Raw genomic sequence first — 26,856 nt, forward strand, 5'->3', positions numbered from 1 at the left:
TTTTCCTTTGGTTGGTTGTGCTTTTGGTGTCATATCTAAGAAACTATTGTACAGGGTCACAGAGATTAATGCCTATGTGTTAATTTTTAAATTTTATTTATTTATTTTTTTTTATTTTTTCCTTGCCCTGCCTATGTGTTACATTTTATAGTTTTAGTTCTTACATTTAGGACTTTGATCCATTTTGAGTTAATTTTTGTATATGATGTAAAGTAGGGGGTACAACTTTATTCTTTTGCTGTTGGTCCAGTTGTCCCAGCAGCTTATTGAAGAAACTGTTCTTTTCTCCTCTGCAACTTTTTTTTTAACCATATTGAAATAGGAAAAACAATCAGTCAAAATCAGTGGGAGAAAGGAAAAAGGCAAAGGAAACTGAGGAAAGATTAACTTGGGTTTTTTTAGTTAGTTTTTTTGTTTTTTTTTTTGAGATGGAATCTAGCTCTGTCACCCAGGCTGGAGTGCAGTGGCGTGATCTTGGCTCACTGCAGCCTCCACTTCCTGGGTTCAAGCGATTCTCCTGTTTCAGCCTCCTGAGTAGCTGGGATTACAGGTGTGTGCCACCATGTCCGGCTAATTTTTGTATTTTTAGTAGAGACGAGGTTTCACCATGTTGATCAGGCTGGTCTTCAACTCCTGACCTCGTGATCCACCCACTTTGGCCTTTCAAAGTGCTGGGATTACAGGCGTGAGCCACGGCGCTCGGCCTAGTTTTTATTTATTTTTATTTTTATTTTTTGAGATGAAGTCTTGCTCTGTTGCCCAGGCTGGAGTGCAGTGGCATGATCTCGGCTCACTGCAAACTCTGCCTCCAGGGTTCAAGCTATTCTGCCTCAGCCTCTCGAGTAGCTGGGACTACAGGCGCCTGCTACCACACCCACTCAGCTAATTTTTTGTATTTTTAGTAGAGACAGGGTTTCACCATGTTAGCCAGGATGGTCTCGATCTCCTGACCTTGTGATCCACCCTCCTCGGCCTCCCAAAATGCTGGGATTACAGGTGTGAGCCACCGCGCCCAGCCACCTGGCTAATGTTTTTAATTTTTTTTTTTTGGTAGAGCCAGGGTCTTGCTATGATACCCAGGCTGGTCTTGAACTCCTAGCCTCAAGTGATCCTCCCGCAGTGGCCTCCCAAAGGGCTGGGATTACAAGTATGAGCTACTGCGCCTAGCTGTTTTTACTCATTTTAAAGACTATCTTGTAATGCCATAATATGAAAGCCTATGGTATAAATCAAATCAGATCAATCCTTTGAATGAACATTTAAGAATCTTTTTGCTGGGTGTGGTGGCTCACACCTGTAATCCCAGCACTTTGGGAGGCCGAGGTGGGCAGATCACAAGGTCAGGAGTTCAAGACCAGCCTGGCCAATGTGGTGAAACCCCGTCTATACTAAAAATACAAAAATTAGCTGGGCGTGGTGGCAGGCACCTGTAGTCCCAGCTACTTGGGAGGCTGAGACAGGAGAATCACTTGAACCCAGGAGGCGGAGGTTGCAGTGAGCCGAAATCATGCCACGGCCCCCCAGCCTGGGCAACAGAGTGAGACTCCGTCTCAAAAAAAAATAAGAATCTTTTACTGGTTTTTTAAGGTATGTACGCTGATAGCCCTGTTTTCTGTGGAATTCTGTGGTAAACTATTGAAAGCTCTCTATTTTTACTTGGATTTGTATGTTGTGATAGTTAACTATTAGAACTAACTAACTACGAGTTTTGCATATGAACTAGGCAAATTTTCAATTTCAGTAAATTTAATAACAATTCACATTAGTGTCAGCGTAAACCATCTGGCAAAGTACCGTTCTGTATCAATAATGTTTTAAAATTAGTCATATAGAAAGAGATACTCCTAAATATTTAGAATTAGGGATTTATCTCAGAAGGCTAAAGATAAATTGTGTAATTGAACCAATTTCTTTATTTTCCTTTTTTGAGACAGAGTCTTGCTCTTGTTGCCCAGGCTGGAGTGTAATGGCGCTATCTTGGCTCACTGCAACTTCCACCTCCGGGCTTTAAGCGATTCTCCTGCCTCAGCCTCCCAAGTAGCTGGGATTACAGGCACGTGCCACCATGCCCGGCCAGTTTTGTATTTTTAGTAGAGATGGGGTTTCACCGTGTTGGTCAGGCTGGTCTCAAACTCCTGACCTCAGGTGAACCACCTGCCTGAGCCTCCGAAAGTGCTGGGATTACAGGTGTGATCCACCACGCCTGGCTGGAACCAATTTCTTTGAGTGCTACTCTCTACCTGTCAAGTTGTGGGAGAAAGAAGGCAAGCAGTTAGTTTTGTGCTTATTTTTTAAGTGAACACTTTTTAAGAAAGCTAACATTGATGTCTCTTTTAGGCATTCTACATATGCTATCTCAGTTAGTCTTTTCAGCAACCCCATGACATGGATGTTATCCTAATGTTATTGAGGCTCAGAAAGCTAAATAACTTGCTCAAGGTCATAGCTAGTAAGTGGTAAAACCAAGATTTGATCTCTGTCTCTAAAAATATGAAGAAAAGGAGTTTAAGATACTTAAAATCAAGGTTTGGCAGATGACATTCTAACTCTAATACCAGGTGATCTGTGACAGTGATAATTAATATTTATTGAGTATCTGTCATTACTGGCATTGTGTTTGACAGTTTGTATGGTTTACTGCTGTTTACTTCTGTAGAGTGTAAAGTGAATGGAGGATTCAGTGTGAGATAAAGTGGGGCAGTGGTTTGAAGCCTTGAATGCAAGTAAAATGCTATCGAAGGTTTTAAAGTAGAAAAATAGCACAGTCAGATTTGTATTTTTAGAAAGTCGTTGCTGTATAGTGAATTTGGTTTAGAATGAAGTGGGCTTGGAAGATGGTGATCACCTTGAAGACTGTTACATTCACCCTGAAGATGGTTGACCCCCTTGAAGACTGTTAAATTCATCCTAATGAGAGGCGCTGAAGCTTTCAGTTATGGTAGATGGTAGTGAAAAAGATGTGGGAGATAATATATAAGGAAAATTGATAGAATGTGTGGAATAATTGAGTGTAGAAGAGAGAGGGTGAAAGAGACATGAATGACTCCAATGATTTGATTCTGGGTTACTAGTAGAGATAAGGAACCTAGATTTGGGGTATATAGGCTGATTGAGGAAATACTCGAGTTATTTGTACTATGAGAGAATCTACTATAAAACATTTGTGCTCCTGAGAAACTTTATGTCCTGCAGATTGCACACTAATGATATAGGGCTTATGGGAAATAGGGTTGGAACAGGCTACTCAAAACCTAAACAGTTTTGTAACCAGAACACTATCAAGAATAATAATAGATATCTTGGGAAATAACTTGGACAGACCAGGCAGGCAGTTTGGCACGGCTAGATGCTGCTGCAGGGGATATTAGAAATATACAAAATAGAGTTGAGATGCTGGCTTGTGCTGGGCATTGAGACAGGCAGTTAAAAATGGAGCTCTGAGTCAGTGAGGCTGCTGTTAAGGTAGAGACAAAAGGAAATACACCAGCACAGAGCTGTCTGAGGCTAGGAGTATGTTTTCTTGAGCAGGAATCTTGGATGCAAATGCTTTTTAGTTCCGTTAGATCTGTAAGGACTACATACTGAGGGGTTTTTTTCTTTCTCATGACAGTTATAATTCTACAGTTACAGCTCCATGTACAAATCATGTACAAACCCAACTTACATGTTGTATTGATACCATTCCCCTGTTTACCAATCACATATAAGCTAATTGGTATTGTAGAAAAATATAACTGTATTGACAGTATATGTTTGGAGTTCAGAAGTAAGGTTGGGCTGGAGATAGGGATCCTGAAGAGATCTGAAACAAAAGTGACAGTTGAAACTCCTAGAGTAGATAAGATTTTTAATTTATTTAGCATTCAAATATTTGTGAGCTCTAGGCATGGGAGATACACTGTTTTTCTAAACATACATGGTCTCTACATTTAGGTACAGCATAGTGAGAGGAGGGGGAGCCATTAAAAAATAATCATACATAGGCCGGGCACAGTGGCTCACGCCTGTAATCCCAGCACTTTGGGAGGCCGAGATGGGTGGATTACCTGAGGATAGGAGTTCGAGACTAGCCTGACCAATATGGTGAAACCCTGTCTCTACTAAAAATACAAAAAAATTAGCTGTGCGCCAGTAGTCCCAGCAACTCGGGAGGCTGAGGCGGGAGAATTGCTTGAACTAGGGAGGCAGAGGTTGCAGTGAGCCAAGATTGTGTCACTGTACTCCAGCCTGAGTGACAGAGCAGGACTCTGTCTTAAAAAAATTTTAAAAAAATGCAGATCACAATTTTATTTATATAAACGCTGTGCAGGAAATTACTGAGTGCTGAGAGAATGCATTTGGGGTCTCAGGGAAAACCTGTTAGAGGAGACATTATTTGAGTTGAGATCTGAAAGATGAATGAATTAACTAGTTAAAGAATGGTGGAGAGCTGGGTACGGTTGCTCATGCCTGTAATTGCAACACTTTGGGAGGCTGAGGTGGGTGGATCGCCTGAGGTCAGGAGTTCAAGACCAACATGGCGAAACTCCATCTCTTCTAAACATACAAAATTAGCCTCTTGGCAGGTGCCTGTGATCCCAGCTACTCGGGAGGCTGAGGCAGAGAATTGCTTGAACCCGGGAGGTGGAGGTTGCAGTGAGCCAAGACCACACCACTGCACTCTAGCCTGGGAGACAGAGTGAGACTCCATCTCAGAAATTAGTGGGGATGGGGAGACTGCTTTAGAGAGAGGAAATAGCATGTTTGAGGTTCCTAATGCAGAAAAGAGAATGGAGTGTACAAATGACTGAAAGGAGGTCAAGATGGCTAGTGTTTCATGAATTAGAGGGAAAGTGGTTGAAGGTGTGGTAGGGGAGGTGGGAAGAGGGGCATATTTTGCAAGGACTCCTAGGCCATTTTGGTCTTTAGCTTAAGAACAGCAGGAACCTATTCAGAGGTTTTTTTTTTTTTTTTTTTTTTTAAATGCGGTGGACAGATAAGTTAAAAAGGTTATTTTCACTGCACTGTGGAGAGCAGATTGAAGTTGAGCAAGCATGGATGTAGAGAAGTTGTTGTACTATAGTATTTCAAGTGAGAGGCAGTGGTACCTTGAATTAGGAAGTGCTAGTAGTTATGAAGAGAAATTGATGGATTTAAGCTGTATTTTAGAGGTGGAATCTGTAACATTTGATGATATATTAGATTACAGTGTCTAAGCCTCTGCAATATCAACATTTTAGGCCAGCTTTCTTTGGTGTGGAGGGGCTGTCCTGTGTACCCTCCTACGTCTAGTAGCATTCCTGCCACCAATCCCTAGTTGTGACAACCCAAAATGTCTGTGGACATTGCCAGTCGTCTTCTGTGGGGCAAAATTGTCCTAGTTGAAAACCACTGGGTTCGATTGAGGAGAAGTATTGAGGATTACACTCAAGTTTCTGGCTTCTACAGTTGGATGCATGGTGGCATCATTCACTGAGACAGAATAGAATGGAAGAGGAGAAACATTTATATATGTGCTTAATAAGGATTGACTTATGAGTCCGTGGACATGTTGCCTTTAAGATGCTTTTGAAGCGTCAGAGTGGATATTTAGCATTGATAATTGACTATACTGCATATAGATTTGGAATTCAAAGGATATTCATTAGCTAGAAATGTGTATTTGGCCATCATCAGTATACAGATAGTAATTGAAGCCTCAGGAAGTGAGTCTATGTCCAAGACTGGTTGAAATAGATTGAGGAAAGAATGGGAAAACAAATGCAAACCAAGATTATACACAACTGTTTTGGGAAATTTGGCAGTGAAAGGGGGGAGCAAAAGGTGGGAAGTTGGGACAAGGCTTTTTTTTTGTAAGGTGGGAGAAACTCTGCCCACATATAAATGTTTGTGGGGAAGATTCATAGACAGGAAAGAGGTTGACTACTCTCGAAAGAAAAGAACAATCATGAATAAGGTTTCCTACAAGGTGGAAGGGTAATGGATCCTGTATATAGGTGGAGTGATTGGCCTTAGGTAAGAGAAAAACTTTTTTGAACTGGCTAATAGGAGGAGAGAATAGGTATAGATAGAGGGAAATTTGTAGATACGGTAGGGAGAAGTTAGTGGAGTTTCCAGGGTTGAATGGCATCTTCCCGTTTTCTCTCTGAATTACTATGCAAGATCATCTGTTGAGACTGGAGAAGATAAAGTAGGATATCAGAGGTTTGAGAATAGTGGAGAATGTTTGAAATACCATTTACTGAATGTGGGGAATCCAACTCACCAGAGAAACAGAGTGCAGAAGGTTTGAAACATTATTTTCTGGGTAGTATAGAGGGCTCACTTAAGAGTGGTAATATTGAATTCATTAATAATAATAGTAAGTCAGTCAGCTGAATCTGCCAGCTCCAGGGAAAGATTTTGTTAGAAGTTTTCTTAACTACTTTGAGGATAAACCTAAAGAATTGAATTTTGAAAATGAATACCCTCTGAGTTTAAATTTTTTCATCAGTGTTTTTTTTTTTGTCTTTTTCAAGTTACTATGTTAACAACTCTTCAAGGTAGAGATCAGAGTTATTCCTGAATTTTAACTTTTGTTTTTACTCTGGGTTTTAGAAGAATATATGGTTTTCTGCACAAAAAAGAGACTGTAATTAGCTATCTAAGCCCCTGAATTCCATCTACAGTATTAGAACTGTTCTTTGAAATTTCTGGTTAGTAGAAGGTATTATGTGAATTGACTTACTTGATTTTGAATTTTGAGTTGAAATGAGGTTAGGCTGAGGTTTTTCTTGGTATTGATTGTGAAATAAAAAGATGGTTATTAAAGAATTGTTACATTTCCTGTGTAATGTTAAATTTGGTAAGGGGCAAATTTTATGGAGCTTCTTGGCATCCTTGGAAGAACACTTTGGGGATAGTTATCTTACAGATCTCTAAAGGGTCTGTCTTTTTAATTTATGTTTTTATCAGAAAAATTCAAAAACCACCGAGATGTCAATTTACCCAGAACACCTAAGAGAGAACTCAGACAGAAGAGATCAAATAAAAACTTGTTTTTTTCTATCCTTTTTTGGGCAATTCTTTGGCCAAGTTCAGGTAATAGTAAGCGCCTAAAGTAATCAAACTTCAGGGGGAAAACAATCAGTAATCCAGATTGCCTTCTCAACCCGCCAGTTTATAAATTAAGAATACTCCCAACTTTGTCCGTACCCAAAACCATAGTAATTTAACACACAAACAAAAAGTGGGTTGTTTTAGGCATGACATTTTTCTGGTTCTATTTTATTTCAGAATTGGTTAATTTGATGGGAAAGGGAATTGACTGTGAAGAATGAATTTAAACTTTTATTACACATCTGGCTTTATTTTACTCAGAAAATTAATACCAGCTCTTTCTATAGCGACATGTAACAAAGAGTAAGGCAGTGAGAGAGCCTGAGGAATTGCCAGTTTTTATTGCAATGTTTATATGCTGTAATGACCTGCTTTCTGGACTATAATTTAATTTTGTTTCTCCCATTTCGAAAGCTCATTGCTGATTTGTGTTTGTTGCTTGTAGATAGCACTTAGGCAAAAAAAAAATTTACATTGTAGTATATGATTAGGTCTTGGTATTTCCAGCTAAAAAGTTTTTTTTTTGTTTTTTTTTGTTTTTTTTGAGACGTAGTTTCGCTCTTGTTGCCCAGGCTGGAGTGGAATGGCGTGATCTCGGCTCACCGCAGCCTCCGTCTCCTGGGTTCAAGCAATTCTGGGATTATGGGCATGCACCACCATGCCCAGCTAATTTTGTATTTTTAGTAGAGACGGGGTTTCTCCATGTTGGTCAGGCTGGTCTCGAACTCCCAACCTCAGGTGATCCACCCACCTTAGCCTCCCAAAGTGCGGGGATTACAGGCATGAGCCACCTCGCCAGGCTAAAAAGTTTTTTTTTTTTCCCCCACTTTCTTTTACTCCAGGGCCCAGCTATCAGGGACAGGTAGTGAACTGCTGAGAATACCATGTGAAAGTTATACAGTGTTAAATACCATGTGAGAGCTTTATATATTGGTACATATAAAAACTTTTCTGAATCCCAGCCAGTACTTCCCTTATCCTTATGGCTTGTGTTGACTTCAGACAATGGTAATTTTATTGATACTTAATTTGACCTTGACTTTGAGGACAAGTTACAATTTTTTTTTAGGAAAAATGAACATTTGTATTTGGAAGAAATATTTCTTTATTTTATTTTATTTTATTTTTTGAGACGGAGTCTTGCTGTGTTGCCCAGGCTAAAGTGCAGTGGCGTGATCTTGGCTCACTGCAACCTCTGCCTTCCAGGTTCAAGCAATTCTCCTGCCTCAGCCTCCCAAGTAGCTTGGACTACAGGCACCTGCCACCATGACTGGCTATTTTTTTTTGTATTTTTAGTAGAGATGGGGTTTCACCATCTTGGTCAGGCTGGTCTCGAACTCCTGACCTCAAATGATATGCCCATCTTGGCCTCCCAGAGTGCTGGGATTACAGGCATGAGCCCCCGCGCCTGGCCAGAAATATTTATTTTAATATTTTAGACTATGTATAAGTAAATTTTTTGTGTAGTGAGAAATAGACTAATTAATTTTATAGTGATAGATCTTGGTAGGTAGCCTAAGCAGATAGTATTGTAGTGATTTAGACAAGTTTAAGAATAATCCATTTTATATATATGTTGCTGGAGGGATTTTTTTTTTTTTTATTTTTTGAGATGGAGTCTTACTAAGTTGCCCAGGCTACTCTTGAACTCCTGGGCTCAAGCCATCTTCCTGCCTCAGCTTCCTGAGTAGCTGATACTACCAGCATTTGCACTGTACCTGGCTTGGAATAGTTTTTTTAAACTAAAAATTAGGAAAAATTTACCCCAGAATTAAAGAATATTTTTGGAGTGCAATTATGCGTGGTCAGCTTGTTATTACATATGTGATCTAAATTGTATATGATTTTTAGCCAAGGATATTTCATATTATACATTCCTCCTCTCTGTTTTTTTTTTAAGAATTATAAGAACAGTGAGCCATCTCCTGGAATATTTCTCTAAATTAAAGCACCAGAAATCTTGTTCAAACATATATGTGCATTTCTTTTTTTGTCTCATCTGAACTCTCAGTATTTGTTCTAGAGTAAAGTAGTATGATTTGATAATGTGAATCCCCAAGCTAATGGGTAGATAATGAGGAAAATTCTTTCACATAAAAACTCATTAAATCTCCATTATAGTAGACCTTGGGAAAGAAAAAGTGTTTCCATGCATGTAAAAAATAGAGAGGAACAAGAATATGGAATTTCGTATTTTCCAAGTCATTGTAAATTTTTTCACATGTGACTCTTTCTACATTAACAGGGTCATTCAGATGAAAGCACTTTATGAATATAATAACATTCCACTTGGGCATTGTAAAGAAAATTTTTTTAAAAAAATTTTTGAATTTTTTTTTGGAGACAGAGTCTTGCTCTGTTGCCCAGGCTGGAGTGCAGTGGTGCAATTTCAGCTCACTGCAACCTCCCATTTCCTGGGTTCGAGCGATTCTCCTGCCTCAGCCTGCTGAGTAGCTGGGACTACAGGTGCATGCCACTCTGCCTGGCTAATTTTTTGTATTTTGGTAGAGACAGGGTTTCACCGTCGTTGCCCAGGCTGGTCTTGAACCCCTGAGCTCAGGCAATCCGTCCACCTCGGCCTCCCAAAGTGCCAAGAAGTTTGTTTGTTGATTTTGCTATTCAACGAAGACTGAGTACCTACTGTGAATTCTAGGATTATGTTGATCCAATCTGCCTGATTCTCTAGATTATGGGTTGGCAGAAGGGCCAGATAGTAAATATTTAGGCATGTGGGCTACGTAAGTCCTCTGTTGCATATTTAAAAAATCCTTCAAGTATCATTTAAAATTTTATGTTAGCCACTTTTACTGGAGATCTTTTTCACATTTGTTACAAACTTGGACACTTTTCTTTTTAGCTTTTTATTATGGAAAATATCAAACCATATACTAAAGTAGAGAGAAAAACGTATCAAGTCCTCATGTTGTCCACTTTAACAACTGCCAACATATGACCATAACAATTAACAACATATGACTAATCTTATTTTACCTTTACCTCCCTCCCTCATTAGTTTGAATCGGATTTGAGTTATTTTATTGGTAAATATTTCAGTATTCTGATATTCAGTTGATCTTTTTTGTTTATCCTTCCATCAGGGCCATACTGTCTTGATTACTGTAGCATTATATTAAGTATAGAAGTCAGTTGGGTTAAATTCTCCAATTTTTTTCTCAGCTATTCTTGGACTTTTGCCTTTCTAAGTCAAATTTAAAATTCTTTTGTCAGTTTCTAGAAAGAAGCCTTCTGGGCTTTCGATTTCTTTTTCATTTGTTGTGAAACAAATTATATCAAATGGGCTTTTGAGTTTGATTACATTGAATCTAAAGATCAATTCTGGGAGAATTGACATCCTTAACAATAGTCTTTTGATCCGTGAATGTGGTTTATCTCTCCCTTTATTTAGGTCTTTAGGTTCTCAATATTTTCTAGTTTTCAGTATACAAATTCTGCACATCTCTTGGTACATAGATTTCTAAATATTTCATGCTTTTTGCTGCTATTGTGAAGTTTTTAAAAAGTAAATTTTTAATTGTTTGTTGATAGTATATATGCTTTAAGTAGTGAATTATCTGTTTAGAAAATTAAAACGAGAAAAGGCCTTGGTTTTTTATATTATGTTAAACATATTAGTTTTGTTTACACATTCTTCTGGTGTGCTTTATTGTCTGTAGAAATGTTACTCTACAGCCTGGGCAAAATACTGAGAACCTGTCTCTCAAGAAAAAAAAATTAACCAGATGTGGTACTGCACACCTTTAGTCCCAGCTACTTGCGGGGCTGAGATGGGAGGATTGCTTGACAGGAGGTCAAGACAGCAGTGAGCTCTGATTGCGCCATTGCTCTCTAGTCTGGGCAACACGGTGAAACCATGTATCAAAAAACAAAAAGTTGCTCAATGTATTCTCATTTTTCTTACAAATACTTTGTATGGAAGTTGATTAGAATACTTTCAGGCGTTATTTCTTCAATTTTTTCTTCCCTCCTCTCCCATTCTTACCTCTTTCGAGATTCCAGTTCTTTCTGTTATTTGTCTTTGAGATGGCTTTTTCTGTACTACTTTCATTTTATTTTATTTCAGTGTTTTTGAGACAAGGTCTTCCTCTGTTGTCCAGGCTGGATTACAGTGGTGTGATCATGGCTCACTGCAACCTCGACCTCCCAGGCTCAAGCAATCCTCCTGCTTCAGCCTCCCTAGTAGCTGAGACTACAGGCACGCACCACCATGCCCAGCTAATTTTTAAATTTGTTGTAGAAATGAGGTTTTGCCATGTTGCCAAGACTTGTCTCGGATTCCTGAGCTTAAGCGATGCGCCTGCCTTGGCCTCCCAAAGTGCTAGGATTATTGGCGTGCTCAGCCACCATGCCCAGCAGTGTGCTACTTTTATGTGGAGAGGGTTGAGCAGGCTAGCTTTGTGGCTCTAGGACTTCTCCTCTTCTGTTTTTTTTTTTTTTTTTTGTGACGGAGTCTTACTCTTGTCACCCAGGCTAGAGTGCAGTGGTGTGATCTCAGCTCACTGCAAGCTCTGCCTTCTGGGTTCAAGTGATTCTCTTTCCTCAGCCTCCCGGGTAGCTGGGACTACAGGCATGTGCCACCACTCCTGGCTAATTTTTTTGTATTTTTAGTAGAGATGCTGTTTCACCGTGTTGGCCAGGATGGTCTCGATCTCTTGTCCTTGTGATCCACCTGCCTCGGCCTCCCAAAGTGCTGGGATTACAGGCGTGAGCCACCACGCCCAGCCCTCTTCTGTTCTTGTGTAGTATTCAGAAATATACTTCCTGAGTGCCTTTGCTTTTTTCCTTTCCTACTTTTATCTAGAGCGGAATTTTTTACCCTCTGTACTATTGGCATTTTTACCCTCTGTACTATTGGCCAGATAATCTTTGCTGTGGTAGAGTTGTCCTCTGTATTGTAGGATGTTCAGTGACATCCTGGCCTCTACCTACTAAATGCCAGGGACTTTCCCTCTGCCCTGCCTGGTCCTGTTATGATGACCAAAAATGTTTTCATATTCATATGTCCACTGAGAGTCAGAATCATTTTACACCTTTCCTTTTCTCCTGATGGCTCTGTACTGTCCAGTTTAAGTTTCTCTTCCTGGTAGTTTCTGCTGTTGCTTTTTCTTGGAAGGGAACCTCATTTTGTTTGGAGGTCTCTGATCTTTCTGTGGTCCCCTTGCATTTACCTATGAATTGTAGCCTATGAAGCTGCTTGCCTATTTTGGTTGTGGTACATTGATGTGGGCTGCTTAGTTTGGTGAGTGAGGGGGAGAAGGTATTACCTATAAGCAATTTGATTTCTGCATGTTCTGTTTTTAAGACTGTTTCAAATCCCATTCCCTTTTCTTTTACCGTGTCTGATACCGTGTGAATCTTGCTGCTGTTGGTATTTGTCGCACTCCTGAGTGTTCATGATGAATACTTGGTCAGTCAATTGTGTTTTATTTTTTGGCCACATTTTGGTTTGGTTTGATCTCTTTGATTTATTCTCCTAGTTGCTCTGTCTTTTGTGGGGTGGGTATTCAGAGATTTTAAAGAAAGTTATGCTTCTTTCATTGCCAAATTGCCTAGAATGCCTCTGCCTTCTTAAAATGAGGATCCTAAATATGTGAAAGACAACATTTTTCATGATGGGTGATATTTTTGCCTCATTATGGACTATAAGGCAGTCCTAGAGAGGGAGGGATTGAAAATACAAGAGCAGGACTAAAAAACTGGTAGAGGTGTTTGTGCCCTTAAGGTGACCAGAAGGCTTGAATACAAAATTATTGGTAGAGAGATTAGCTTTGAATGGGGAAAAGGGCGCCTTTCCCCACCCCCCCCAAATATGTTTGTTTTTAGGTCTGTGGTTAAGAGGCTGAGGAATATCGCATTTGCTATTCTCAATTTTCGTAGTAAACTTTAACTGTATCTGCTAGAGAAAGGGAGATAAGTTTAGAGGGCTTGAAGAAGATAGTAAACGTTTTGGAATGGTATAATGAAAAACAGAAGCGATATCTAACCAAAGACTTGGAAGAAATTGCTAAGTGATGCTAAGGGCCAACCTAAGACTAAACTTGAAATACTCCAATTTTATAATTTTAATTTTTTTTTTCAGTTTTGTCTCTTAGCAACTTAGATGTAAGAGCAGAGAAGGTGTTTTTTTTTTTTTTTTTTTTTTTTTTTTTAATTGACCTAAGATTAGGGTTTTGTAGGACAAGTATTAGAACATGACAAGGTAGATAATGTTGTTAAGGTATGATAAGAGAGTGGTTCAAGGGATGCACTGTGTGGTGTAGACTGCATAGGAAAAGAAATAACACCATTTAGGTACTGATGGCTTGGCGGAAAAGGGAGGATTCAAAGGAATCTAGATCTCTTGTGGTTGTAGAGCAGGTATGAGGAGAGTGAGAAAGTGTGAATTGGATAGGAGATTGAAGCCAAGATAGTATATTGGAATTTAAAATTTCAGAGCTAGAGCAGTTCCAGTTTATTGTAAAGACCACATTATAGGAGTGTATACTGATGAAGAATACTGGAGGAAATAAAAGTCCAGAAACGGAGTATGTCGTGATATATAGCCCATTTCAAATAGGGAAATCACCTATGTTGATGGCAAGAATTGGGCTAGAGGGAAAAGTGTGAACCAGATCAGTAGATAAAAGGGTGGTAGGGTCAGTTGTGATGGCTCACACCTGTAATACCAGCACTTTGGGAGGCTGAGGCAGGCGGATCACTTAAGGTCAGGAGTTCGAGAGCAGCCTGGCCAACATGGCAAAACCCTGTCTCTACAAAAATCGAAAAATTAGCCGAGTGTGGTGGCAGATGCCTGTATTCGCAGCTACTTGGGAGGCTGAGGTAGGAGAATCGGTTGAACCCAGGAAGCTGAGGTTGCGGTTAGCCGAGATCGCACCACTGCATTCCAGGCTGGGCGACGAATAAGATTCTGTCTCAAAAAAAAAAAAAAAAAGGTGGTAAGTACATGGCAACATGAAGTTAGGGTTCAGGGCATTATTACAAGAATGGGACAGGGGGTGGTTTGCATGAGCCCAGAAGACCAGGGACTGGTGACATCTCTTATATTTGGTATTTGTGGGTGTGAATACTAGGGATTGGGCAAACTTCTTTAAAGAGCCAAATAGTAAATACTTTAGGCTTTGCCACTCACATATTGTTTCTGTTGCATATTCTTATTTGTTTGTTTTCATAATCCTTTAGAAATGTAAAAAAATTCTTTGCTCAGGGGCCATACAAATACAGTGAGCAAGTGTTAAACAGTTTGCTGACCCATGGATTATTTTTATTATGAAGTATCTGTGTCTGTACTTTTCTGTGAGTTGTAAATTTTACTTTGTAAAATTTATATATAGTTTTTCAGACCATTCTCCTCCTGTACTTGAGTAATAGTAGCTTTGTTTTGGAAACTATTAAGAAGATAATATATATTCCCTTTTAAAATAGTGTCAATATAATTAATTTATACTTCTCCAAATGGCAATTACTTTTACATTGCTGAACAAAACTTTTACTTTTTTTTTTGCGGTGGATTCAAGTTGAGTCAGCAGATACTGGAGTTATTTGAAACATGTCAGCAGCATATAAGTGATTTAAAGAAGAAAGAACTCTGTCGAACCCAGCTGCAGAGAGAAATTCAGCTGTTATTTCCACGTATGTTTCCCTATTTTGCATGCCCTTTAGGTATATGGTTTCCTATTTTAAATTTTATCTTTTTTTTTTTTAATAGGCACAGAACCAGTGCACCTTGTTTAGATTTTAAGTACTCTTACTACTTTCTTCTGTTTCTTTAGAAAGCAGACTTTTTTTGGTTGGGTCCTCTTTAAATGGATTTGGTACCCGGAGCAGTGATGGTGATTTATGCCTAGTTGTTAAGGAAGAACCAGTAAGTAAGGAAACATTTATTCCAAGTGTGTTTCTCGTGTTAATGGGTTAAGAAATTTTACATAAAAGTCATTGAGGAAAAAAATTTGCTTTGTTGTGATTACTTCTTTGTATTTTGTTTACCATAATTGCAGGAAACCTAGGAAATTTTTTATTTTTAAGGCATGTGCACAATAAGCTAAGTAATAGGAAGTATAGCATTAATTTAATTCTAAGTTTTTAAAGTGAGATGGCTTCACTATGTGTTGTTTTTTTTTTTCAAGAACTCTGCCTCTGTTTTGAAATGTCATTAGTTTGGATATGTTATCAGGATGCAGCAAAGAAGAGCATGTGGCAATATTATTTTCTTGATATATTTCCTTTCCATTTGAATTCTCAGTGATTCTATTTTTAATCTTTACTTTTTTTTCTCCTTGAAAATGCTTGTTAAGGGAAAATAGGTTTCACTGAAATTTAAAATAAGACTATCATGTTTATTAAATTTAAAATATTTTTCTCTGACATTTTGCCTTTGTTTTTTTTTTTTTCTTTTTCTTTAGCAACGATACTGTGTTATTTAGTACAGGTTGAGTATTCCTTATCTAAAATGCTTGGGACCAGAGTTTTTTGGATTTGAGATTTATTTTTTTTTTTGGAATACTTGCACTATACTTAACATTTGAACATCCCTGATCCAGATCTGAAATGCTCCAATGAACATTTCCTTTGAGTATCATGTCAGCACTCAAAAAGTTTCAGATTTCGGATTTCAAGTTTTTGGATTAGGGATGTTCAACCTGTAGTATGTTTACCTGAATTTCCAGTTAACTGATACTCCTGTGTTTAATACTGCAGTAATTGGTGTTCGTTAAGCTGACTTGAGGCAGCCTCTTTAAGATGCTGAGGTTTCTTCTGAACTACCAGTGATTAAATTAAGCTCAGTGTAATTTTAATATGCCTTATTATGCTTTACATCTTTAAAAATACAAAAAATTATTGAATGTTAATGTATAATTTTACTATTCATATTATTCCACTAGCAAAAATGACTTCTAGTTACTGCAAATCAGAAAGAGATTTATTCCAGGAAAAATATTTTTCTAGGCTTTGAAATCATATAAAGAGAAAGTTTAAAAAAACCTCACATTATTAACAGTGGAGAATACAAGGGTTGTAATTAAAACTTTTTTGTGCTGCTAGATTATACTCAAGCACATCCCACTCATCCTCTAGTCTTATTCACATGTCTAAATCATGTTGTCATAGCTTTTACACAAACTGAGGCACCATGGATATGAAACTATCCTTGAGCAGCTTAAGATCTAGATAAGGCTAAAATTCTGTTTATTTTTGTTGGAGGTTGCTTTTTGTACAGTGTTATACTGAAGGGAAAAATGACATAAATGGCTGTTTCAGAATTTCTTTGAAAACTGTGCTTTTAAGCTTAAAATCAGGAATTGATTTAGAAATGTAGATGTGAAAGATAGCATTAAAGGTTGATTTTTTCTATAATTTAGAAAAATAAGTTTCCTTGGGTATATTGAAAAATAACTCCAAAGGAAAGTATATCTTGTATGTTTTGTTTTTGTTGAGATACGTTAGGAAAATGAAACATTAAGCTGAGAAAGATAATGAAAAAACACTTTATTTTTAACTTTTCAGTGTTTTTTTCAGGTAAATCAGAAGACTGAAGCACGGCATATACTCACCTTAGTCCATAAACACTTCTGTACTAGACTTTGTAAGTCTGACATGCCTCAAGTTTGTATGTCACCTGACATAACTTTATTTAAAATGCCTCTTACATTATCTTCTGGTAAGAATTGTTTATTCTGGTCAGGATAGGTATAATATGGATCCTTTTTTCCAAATGAATTTCTTTTAACTTTTGATTAAAAAGAAGAGTGATCATTTATTCAGCGTATCTTTATGGCTCTTACTGTAAAATATACCACCTGCTGCAGTGGGGGGGATTCAAAGATATGTAAGTTTTAGTTCTTTTTCTCAAAAGTTTATAGATTGTTAGGGAAATTAAAGCATGAATATAAATAGTTGTAATAACAGAGTATCTGTGAAAAGCTAAAAGTGTTGATACACATAAAGTCCAGATGAGAATTTCATCTGCCTTGCAATGATATGCATCTTTACTTGTTTTAAAAATAAGATCACTGAACATGAGACCTAAATGTATGACTTCAACAGAAAGCAAATTGTTTACTTAAGCCATTTTACGAATTTACTTTTTGAATACACTGACTCTAAACAGATTTTAATCCACATGTTAAGCCATCTCAAATAATTTCTTTTTATATAGAATTTTATAGAAAGTTGAAGTTATCCTGTGTGATATTGGAAAGACACTTGTTCATTTGTTGAACAGACATTCATTATATGCCAGACTTTGAGCTGGAATGTACAAGTCAAGTAACAAGTCACTGTCTTTGAATAACTTACATCTACTGTAGAAGAGAAATAAATGAAGTGATTTATTTCTTTGGACCTAGGCTTCTGCATTCTGAATTATTCTGTAAAATAAAGAATAATTCATACCTAAGTGGATTTTTAATAGCTATTTGAATCAAAATATTAAAAACGGAAGGTACCTTAAAGATCATGTAATTCACATGAATTTTTTTTTTTCTTTTTCTTTTGGTTATTTTTAATAGTTAAGGAAACTGGTGATCAATGGATTTAGTAACTTGCTTGGACTATAGTTTGTTGGTCTCAGAACCTGTACTTATTACTCAAAACTTTTAACTCCTAATTTTATTTTTCTGAATTCCTGCACATAAATTCTATTTTGAAGCTTGATATAGTCTTTTTTTTTTTTTTTTTTTGAGACAGAGTCTCGCTCTCTCACCAGGCTGGAGTGCAGTAGCACGATCGCAGGTCACTGCAACCTCCCCCTCCCTGGTTTAAGCGATTCTCATGCCTCAGCCTCCCTATTAACTGGCATTACAGGTGTGTGCCACCTCAACTGGCTAATTTTTGTATTTTTAGTAGAGACGGGGTTTTGCCATGTTGGCCAGGCCTGTCTCAAACTCCTGGCCTCAAGTGATACATACACTTTGACCTCCCAAAGTGCTAGGATTACAGGCGTGAACCACCAAGCCCAGCTGATATAGATTCTGTAATTTTGATGGTAAAACATTATAACAGAAAATTTTCGGGTTTAAAAAAATCCTGGTACTACTTTTTCTGTAGTTAAAAAATTAGAAAATTGCTCATTTGGGAAAGATTTTCAGAATTGCATTTTTATACACTTCTGTATTTTCCTAATTTTCTATGATAAGCATGTATTACTTTCAACTCAATAATTTTTTAGTTTGATGGAATAAAAATATGTATATACTTTTATTATATGTTGTATATGATATGTGTATATATGTAATACATATGTGTATATATTTGAATTTCCTATCAACTGATACTCCTGTGTATAATAGCACAATAATTGGTGTTCACTAAGCTGTTCTGAATTTTTCACTTGTAGAGATCATGTGTATAATAAATATATGTATTTTTCACTCATAGAGATCACACTTACTGAATGCATCCAAGCCCCATGTATCATGTTGCAAAGCATTTCCACACATAAGACTCTGTAAATATGATTTCTATAGTTACCATGATACCTTACTCTGTGCTGTACCAAAATTAGCTATTCCCTCTGCTGCTAGCTTAGATATATTTTCACTCTTACAGTGATCTGATGAACTTCTCTATAGATACTATATTAGACCACATTCCTGAAAATAACCTTAATATAAAGCCCCCTAAATGATATTACTGGAGCCTCCAACCTTAGAAGAATTTGATAATGTCCTTGCTTGTATTCTTTTTCACAGACGTTTTCTTAAAATTATTTTAGCTTAGTAAATACTATTTTTTTTAAAATGTGCATTGGAACACTCTGAATTCTAGAAACATTTGCCGATATTCACATTATCTTTTGTCTTTCAGCGGGCTACATTGAGAGACCTCAGCTGATTCGAGCAAAAGTGCCAATTGTGAAGTTCAGGGATAAAGTCAGGTAAGTAATTAATGAGCTTTCTTTTTTCAGTTCCTTTAGATCATTTTTAGATACTCATCTGATAAAGATAATTAAGAATTGTATGTTGTAGCACTACAGTTTATTTTCATCAGTTTTTAGAAATCATTTGACTTGGTGTTTGAAATGGTTTTTTAAAATTGAGCGATATTTTATGCTTAACTATACTTAGCTATTCTGCTTGACATTTTGAATATGTGAGACTATCCAATTTAAAGAGTATGTACATATTTGTATTTTAGATTTTTAAATGATCACTTGCCTTTTGGAAGTAATGCGTTCTGAAGAACATAATTAATGAAATTTGACATACTAATATCAAGGATTTGTTGTAAATACAATTATGATTAAACAAGTTATGTTTCATTTTAATGAAAGATACATATAATACCTAGAGAATAGATAATGAACGAACAACAGCAAAATATACTTGTTCCATTTCAAAATTTATATTTATATGTTCTACCAGCTTGGGTTCTGAATTTCTTATGGGCATTAGAATTGGGATCTTTTATATAATATCTGAATGCAAAATGTAAATAGATGTTGATTATTTCATTCAACTGATTTGTTACTGTTTTCTAAAAATAGAATTGTGACAGATTTCATAAAATTTGTCCAGTTTTACAAAATTAATACTGAAATTATGCCCCCCCACACACATTATTGATACTTATCTTTCATAGATTGTGTTTGCACCAATTTGCCTACTTGCTAAAAGTTATTTTAACTCCCCACATAAATATTCATACGCTTTAGCAGTCATTTCATGGGCATACACAGAGTGGTGAAAATTTCAAATCACCCAATACCATGTTTCCAGCTGAGATAGAATTAGGTGACACACTGTCTTCTTGTTCAGCTTCGTACTGTAAACAGATAACCTCCTCATAGTCTAATTAATGCCATATTTTTCACATTTTTGTGCTTTTTTTGCTTTTTAAAATGGCCCCCAAGCATAGTGTGGAGTTACTTTCTAGTGTCCCCAAGTGCAGGAAGGCTGTGATGGTGCCCTATGGAGAAAATATGTGTTAGGTAGGCTTTGCTCAGGCGTGAGTTACAGTACTCTTGGCCATGAGTCCACTGTTAATGAATCAACCGTATATGTATTAAATACAATGTCTTCAAACAGAAGCACAACATAAAACTTGGTTACATATTGATGAGTTTATGAAAATGTGACCAGGCTGGCAGAAACCTAACCCTGTGCTTACCCTAGGAGCAATGATATATAGTATTTATTAATTCAGTGTTTGCAGCAACTTTATAGAATGTGGCTACTATGAATGATGAAAATTGACTGAATATATATATTTTAAACAAACTTTAATGCCTGGCTCAAGCCATTCCTTTATATATCTAAACATCAGTCAGATCTATAAATACTTATTAAATTTCTGCCAAGTAAATTGTGTCAGATTTTCCTAAAGCAGATATGAAATATGTAGGGAGATAAAACATAAAGTTATTATCTAATTATAAGTTTTTAATAATATATGGTTGTAGTTATAGTTACAAAAATAGTTTTATTCTTTTTCTGTTTTAAGATTATCATACAAACTTTTTTTGTTCTTAAGCATTTTTTTTTTTTAAGAGACAGAGTTTTACTGTGTTGCCCAGGCTGGAGTACAGTGGCATGATCATAGCTCACTGTAACCTCAAATTCCTGGACTCAAGTGATCCTCCCATTTCAGCCTCCTGAGTAGGTAGGACTACAGGCACACACCAACACACTAGGTTAATTTTTGTATTTTTGGTAGAGACAGGGTCTTGCCATGTTGCCCAGGCTAGTTTTGAACCCCTGGCCTCAAGCAATCCTCCTACCTTAGCCTCCCAAAGTTCTGGAATTACAGGAGTGTGCTGCTGTACCTAGCCAAATCCTACTTCCCAACAGAACCATATCTCATGAATATTTGGTTATATCATTAAGTATTGTTCTACAGCTCATTTTTAATGGCTTTATATTTTTTCATTGAGTGAATAAGTAAGTTCTCATTAACTTAACCATTCCCCTGTGTTTGAACATTTGGTGTGTTTCTAGTTTTTAGATAACATAAATAAGCATTTTGTGCATAAATTCTTTCCATATTGAGGATCACTTTTTTAGTATTTCTAGAAGTAGTATTGAAGCAGGGACTATGGATATTTTTAAAGCCCTGAATTCAATTTTGGAAAAATTTTTAACTGCAGACTAGTTGCCATCTATGTGTTTTTCTTTTCTATTGAGTTACTATATGGATGCAGTACAAATTGGCTTCAGTGTTAGACTTACACAAACACAAAGAATAACTCTATTGTTACTGTAAGTTTCCCAAAGCCAAATAATGTATAATATCTGAAGTGTTAATACTACTATTCATTTTTATTAATATGCCTGGGTAATGGAAAGATTGTAAGATTTCTTTTGTTCCCCCAAATAAGAAAGACTGAAATGGTAGATTTCAAATTTTATACTTAAAATCTGTAATTAATATAGAAAGATTTCATTTTTATTTTAGACAGTCTTTTCACAGAAAAATTTAGTATTTATAAGTTGGGATCTCACATGGGTATAAGTAGAACTGACTTACAGAAAGTAATCCTTCGTTTTTGTATGAGTTTAGCCGTTTTTTGTAGATTGCGTCATTATTGCCCTATTTTCTTTTTTTTTGTTTTTTTTTTGAGACGGCGTCTCGCTTTGTTGCCCAGGCTGGAGTGCAGTGGTGCAATCTTGGCTCACTGCAAGCTCCACCTCCCAGATTCATACCATTCTGCTGCCTCAGCCTCCAAGTAGCTGGGACTACAGGCGCGCACTACCACACCTGGCTAATTTTTTGTATTTTTAGTAGAGACAGGGTTTCACCGTGTTAGCCAGGATGGTCTCGATCTACTGACCTTGTGGTCCACCCGCCTCGGCCTCCCAAAGTGCTGGGATTACAGGCTTGAGCCACCGCACCTGGCCATTGCCCTGTTTTTTAGATTATGAACTGCATATATTTGCTTCCAAATAAATAATCATTATGTGTTTGAGTATTATAGATAGCTTTTTCCAGGTATCAGTAGCCAAATTTGACATGATACTGTAATTTACTAGCCATTTTAGAGGAAATATAATGTGTAGACAGAGCTTTTAAATTTTTTTCCCCTGCATTTTATTTGGCTTTTTATTCCTGTTGTTTTAAAGTATATGATGCTATAATTCCAGATCATTTGAGAATGTATAACTTAATGGGATAGCTTGCTCAGAAATGTTTTTGGTCACATAGTTTTGTTTATCTGGAAACGACTGTGAGATTTAAACATTTTCAGCTGGATATGGTGGCTCCTACCTATAATACTGGTGATTTGGGAGGCTGAGGTGGGGGGACTGCTTGAGCCCAGGAGCTTGAGGCTGGAGTAAGCTATGATTATGCTACTGCACTCCAGCCTGGGCCACAGAGCGAGAGTCCATCTTTTTAAAGAAAAAAAAAAAATTTTTTTCTTTGGGGTAATTGGAGCCTTAGCAGTATGTTACTGATTTTTCCACTAGTCTTATTTTATATTTTCAGTACTCACCAAATCACATCAAAATAACATACTGAGTATTTGTTCATTCTTATTTCTTTAGTGTGTCATGTTAAAAACACAGGTCTATGGCCTTTGGGCCCATGCTATTTTGCATCATGGGATGGATGAGCATTAATTTAGTTATTAGGAAGGAAGTGTTTTTGTTCTTCAGCTAAAGTTTATTGTTTTTTTTTTTTCTTAAATAGTTGTGTGGAGTTTGACCTGAATGTAAACAATGTTGTTGGAATAAGAAACACATTCCTTCTCAGAACTTATGCATACCGTAAGTTTGTGGTTTGTTTATAAAAAATTAGCCTCTTTTTTCTTTATTCATTTTTAAAGATGTTTGTCATAAATAGTGACATCCCTTTAGTTGTGTTTAAGTATATCTTATTTTATTTGTATATGTTGCCACACTAAAATCATATACTATCAGTTATAGGTGAATCAAGTGGCATTTTAATAATTGGTAATTTTTAAAAGGTAACTAAGGTGAGTTTTAGACATAAGACACATTTGTGGTGAACAGACACAGTGTTTAATGTACACAGAGACAGTGCTCTTTATTTTGGCATGGATCTGGGAAATAATGTAAACTTTCAAAGAAACTATAATGTCTCTTACCATGTTAAGTTTTAATTTTACTTTCAGTTGAAAATCGAGTTCGTCCGTTAGTGCTGGTGATTAAGAAGTGGGCAAGTCACCATCAGATAAATGATGCCAGTCGTGGTACTTTAAGCAGCTATAGTCTTGTATTGATGGTTTTGCACTATTTACAAAGTAAGTATAATGGGGTTTTACCCAATTTTTAAAAGTAAAAGACAGTTAGCTTTATTATGGTGTTTTCTCTGTTGACCCTATTTTCAAATAGTATTGTTTTAAAAGTTCTTTCTAGGGTCCACAAAACACATTTCCTGTTTTGTTGTTTTGGACAAATGTTTTAAAAGTGTTATTCCTTGGAAAATATTAAGAAGTTTCACTGTTTTTTTACTTTTTGAAAGTTTTTTTTATAGTCACTTTTGTTTTCAAAGAACTTTCACCACTGTATTGTGGACCCATTATCTTGAGGCAGACGAATGTTCAAAAGGTCTATAAAAGTTAGTTCAAGCACTGTTCATCATATTTTTAATTTTTAATTTGAGACAGGGATTAAATGATTTTCCTGTTGGTTAAAGAAGCTTTTAATCTGAGTTGCCTTCCTCAACTAGATTTTATCTTTATAGGACTGTTGTATCAGTTGGCTCCCAAATTTTAATTTTGTCTGGTTAGTCATTGTTTATAAGGCCATTCTGGTAAAAGCCATACTTTTGTCGCATGCATAGTGACAAACAGTAATAAGCGAACACCTGTAATTTGGACCATTCATTAGATAAGTGTGAGAATTTTTATGGTATTGAAAATTTCCTAGAAGTATGGGACAGACTGACTAGATCTAATTGAAATCCTTACTTTCATATTTCTCAAAAATATCTTATGTATACAACAATCTAAGAAATAAACATTAAGCCACTTTATATTTTCTACTTAGTTGGACATCAAGAGTTGTTAAAAGATGGATACATCTACTGTTTTGTAGTTATTAGACCAGGAGACTGAGATGTTTAATGACTAACCAACTGAACATACGAATAAGTGGTGACATGAGGACCAAGTGAAAGACTTGGTGTGAATGTAGTAGAAGATCATTTGCCAGGATGTCTGGGGCTTGATCTGTTCTGGATTGATGATATTTCCACAGTTTAGAGTCTCGGTTTCCAAAGATTACAATAATAGGAGAAAACATATTTTAGCATATATAATACTTATTTCTTCATTCCATGAATATATATAGAATACATACCAAGAAAATGTTAGGTATTCTAGGATCTGAGAATACAGCAGTGAACACAATACAAAAACAATTATCTTCTTCATGAAGCTTACATTTTCGACTTGTAAAATGTAACATTTTTGTAGCTGTTACCTACCAAAATATGAATTATTAAGCAACTCACAGATTACTAATAAAATGTGACATTTTTACCACCGTTGTGAGTTGAGCTGCTGATAGAGCACTGTCAACATGTGATATGCTCAGTAACAAATGAATTATTACAGTGTAGTCATTTAAAAAAGCCTGTTGAAAATTATCCTTTTGTTGTATTGTTTGATGCTTTTTGTATTTAGATTCTGAGAGAGATAACAGATAATATTAGCAATTTTGTCAACAGCAGCTTAGTCTTGGAAAGTTGAGATGATTTGATGCCTTTACAGCTGTGTTTCTGTATTGAGGATACTGGGAACTGGGAAAAGGAGAAGACACCCTTTCCTTGTTATATAGATCAGAAATGGTTAGAGTTGGGGATTACAATTTTGTTAGCCCAGTTCCTGGTAGACTGGGCTTCTTTGGATAGGGATTGGAGGATGATACCTAAGTTGAGAATTTCTGTGTGATGAGCCACTTTTACTAATAGGAGGATAGATAGAACTGGTTGGGACAAAAATGAAGATTGTCCTACCAATGCCTTAAAAAAGAGCAGTTCAGAGGGAAGATTGGTTGTCAGGAATTCTCTATTTTGTTTCAGAATTATTATGTTTAAAATAATACTTAAAACATAGTGATATTAAAATAGTTATTTTACATTTTAAAATTCATTTTGAATAAGTTGTGCATATATCATAGAAAATCCTGAGAATATACTAAAGTGGACCAAAAAAAAAAATACATTGCCCATGTATTTTCACACCCAAAGATTGTTATTGTTAACATTTGTTTTATTTTTTTCTGGTTTTTGTTTTCTTTGCAAAGGTTTCAAAATGTTTAGCCAAACCTAAATGCGTAAATGTCAAGTTCAGGTCTTTTAATTCCAAAAGTTGGCAACAAATAAGTAACTGTAAATGGTGTGTGTTCTTTTTTCCTCTACAAAATCATGGTCTTCTTAAATAATGTTCTTACATTTTCTTTTACCTGTTCATTACATGATTCTCAGACTTTTAGATTTCAAGGAAGAGTAATGTCCAAAAAAAGAAAAGAACCAAACTGGAGTTTTTATTTTGCTGTGTTAAGTATCAGAACCAAAAAACTGCTACCAATTACTACCATTACTTCATAAAAGGTGGTGCATAAAATACCAAAAAAGCAATGATATAATCTCAGAATAATGGACAGACCATCACAAAACAGTGTAATTGTTACACGCCTCCCACTTTTGGCACATACACACACGTTTTAATTTTTTTAGTTTATCACAGCTTAGAAACCTTTCCTCTATGGTGAAGAATTTGGGGAACATTTTTTCATATTTATTTTTTAATTGGAGTAGTCTTAGAGCTAGCTAGTTCCCAAAATCTTGATTCTACCTTTAGACATATCTTCATCCCATCTTTGTCTGGAGATAGGGTGCCATTATTTGACCGAAGTGTTTATGTTATTGTTCTTAATTTCATAGTGTGTCAACCTTGTCCCTTCTTGGTAATCAAAGTTTTATGGTATGCTCCTAGGGTGAATTTGGCATTCTACATTCTTGACAGAATATAATAATATACTCTGTCCTATTACTTACAAAATTTCACTTGAACATGTATTACAGATGTAGGGGTTAATATTCTTAAATTGGCAGTTTTTAAAAATGACAAAATGGAATACACAGTCATGCTTAGAGTGTTGATTTGGTACAACCCCTTTAGAAGGCAGTGTTGTATATTTATATAATGTTCTTTGACTCAGTTATTTCATTTCTAGAAATTTATCCTAATGTAATAATGAGTGGTGCATATATGGATGTACCTGTAAGGCTATTTTTTTATGGTGTTATGTAAATAATAAAAGATTAGAAGTGCTCTTAAATTTTCTGGAATAGGGGAATGGTTAAATTAATTACGATATACCCTAATATGAGATCTGCATAGCAACTAACGATCATGTTTTTAATATATTTAATGATACAAGAAAATATTCATGATATATTGTCTCATATATCATAATACCAATTTTATTTAAAAATAATAACTGTGTATATATTTGTATATGTGCAAATACCGAAAAGGTAGGTGCCAAAGTTATATCAGAGGTTATTTATGGACAGTTTAGCGAAGTTCTCTGTACTTCACCGTACTTGCAGATGTTTTATAATATATGAGAGTATATTTTCCTTTGGATGCTGGTCTCAGATTTTTTTTTGACTTACCAAGAGAGACAAAATAGTTTAAATGGGCCAACATTTTTATGAATCAGTCATCAGAGAGGTTTGATAATCTTTTTTAATGTTAAAATATTTCAGGCTAATCTTAATACATGTATTTTTATTGCTGACCAGTCTTGAATATGTGCTGGTTTGATGATTCATTTGCCCCTCTAAAAGAATTCA

General features: G+C 36.1%; 1 protein-coding gene across 11 annotated transcripts in view; it reads left to right on the plus strand.

The window, feature by feature from the left end:
* Positions 1-26,856, plus strand: part of TENT2 (terminal nucleotidyltransferase 2) — a 73,272-nt gene that overhangs the window by 12,951 nt on the left and 33,465 nt on the right. For 6 of the 11 annotated variants that reach the window (XM_015140204.3, XM_078004191.1, XM_078004190.1 and 3 more), the window contains 6 exon segments: positions 14,610-14,724; positions 14,865-14,956; positions 16,597-16,675; positions 18,898-18,967; positions 22,717-22,793; positions 23,162-23,290. In XM_015140204.3, the coding sequence (XP_014995690.1) occupies positions 14,610-14,724; positions 14,865-14,956; positions 16,597-16,675; positions 18,898-18,967; positions 22,717-22,793; positions 23,162-23,290 (562 nt within the window). 11 annotated transcript variants of the gene reach the window in all.

This window comes from Macaca mulatta, chromosome 6 (genome assembly GCF_049350105.2).
Source record: "Macaca mulatta isolate MMU2019108-1 chromosome 6, T2T-MMU8v2.0, whole genome shotgun sequence".
Taxonomy (NCBI): domain Eukaryota; kingdom Metazoa; phylum Chordata; class Mammalia; order Primates; family Cercopithecidae; genus Macaca; species Macaca mulatta.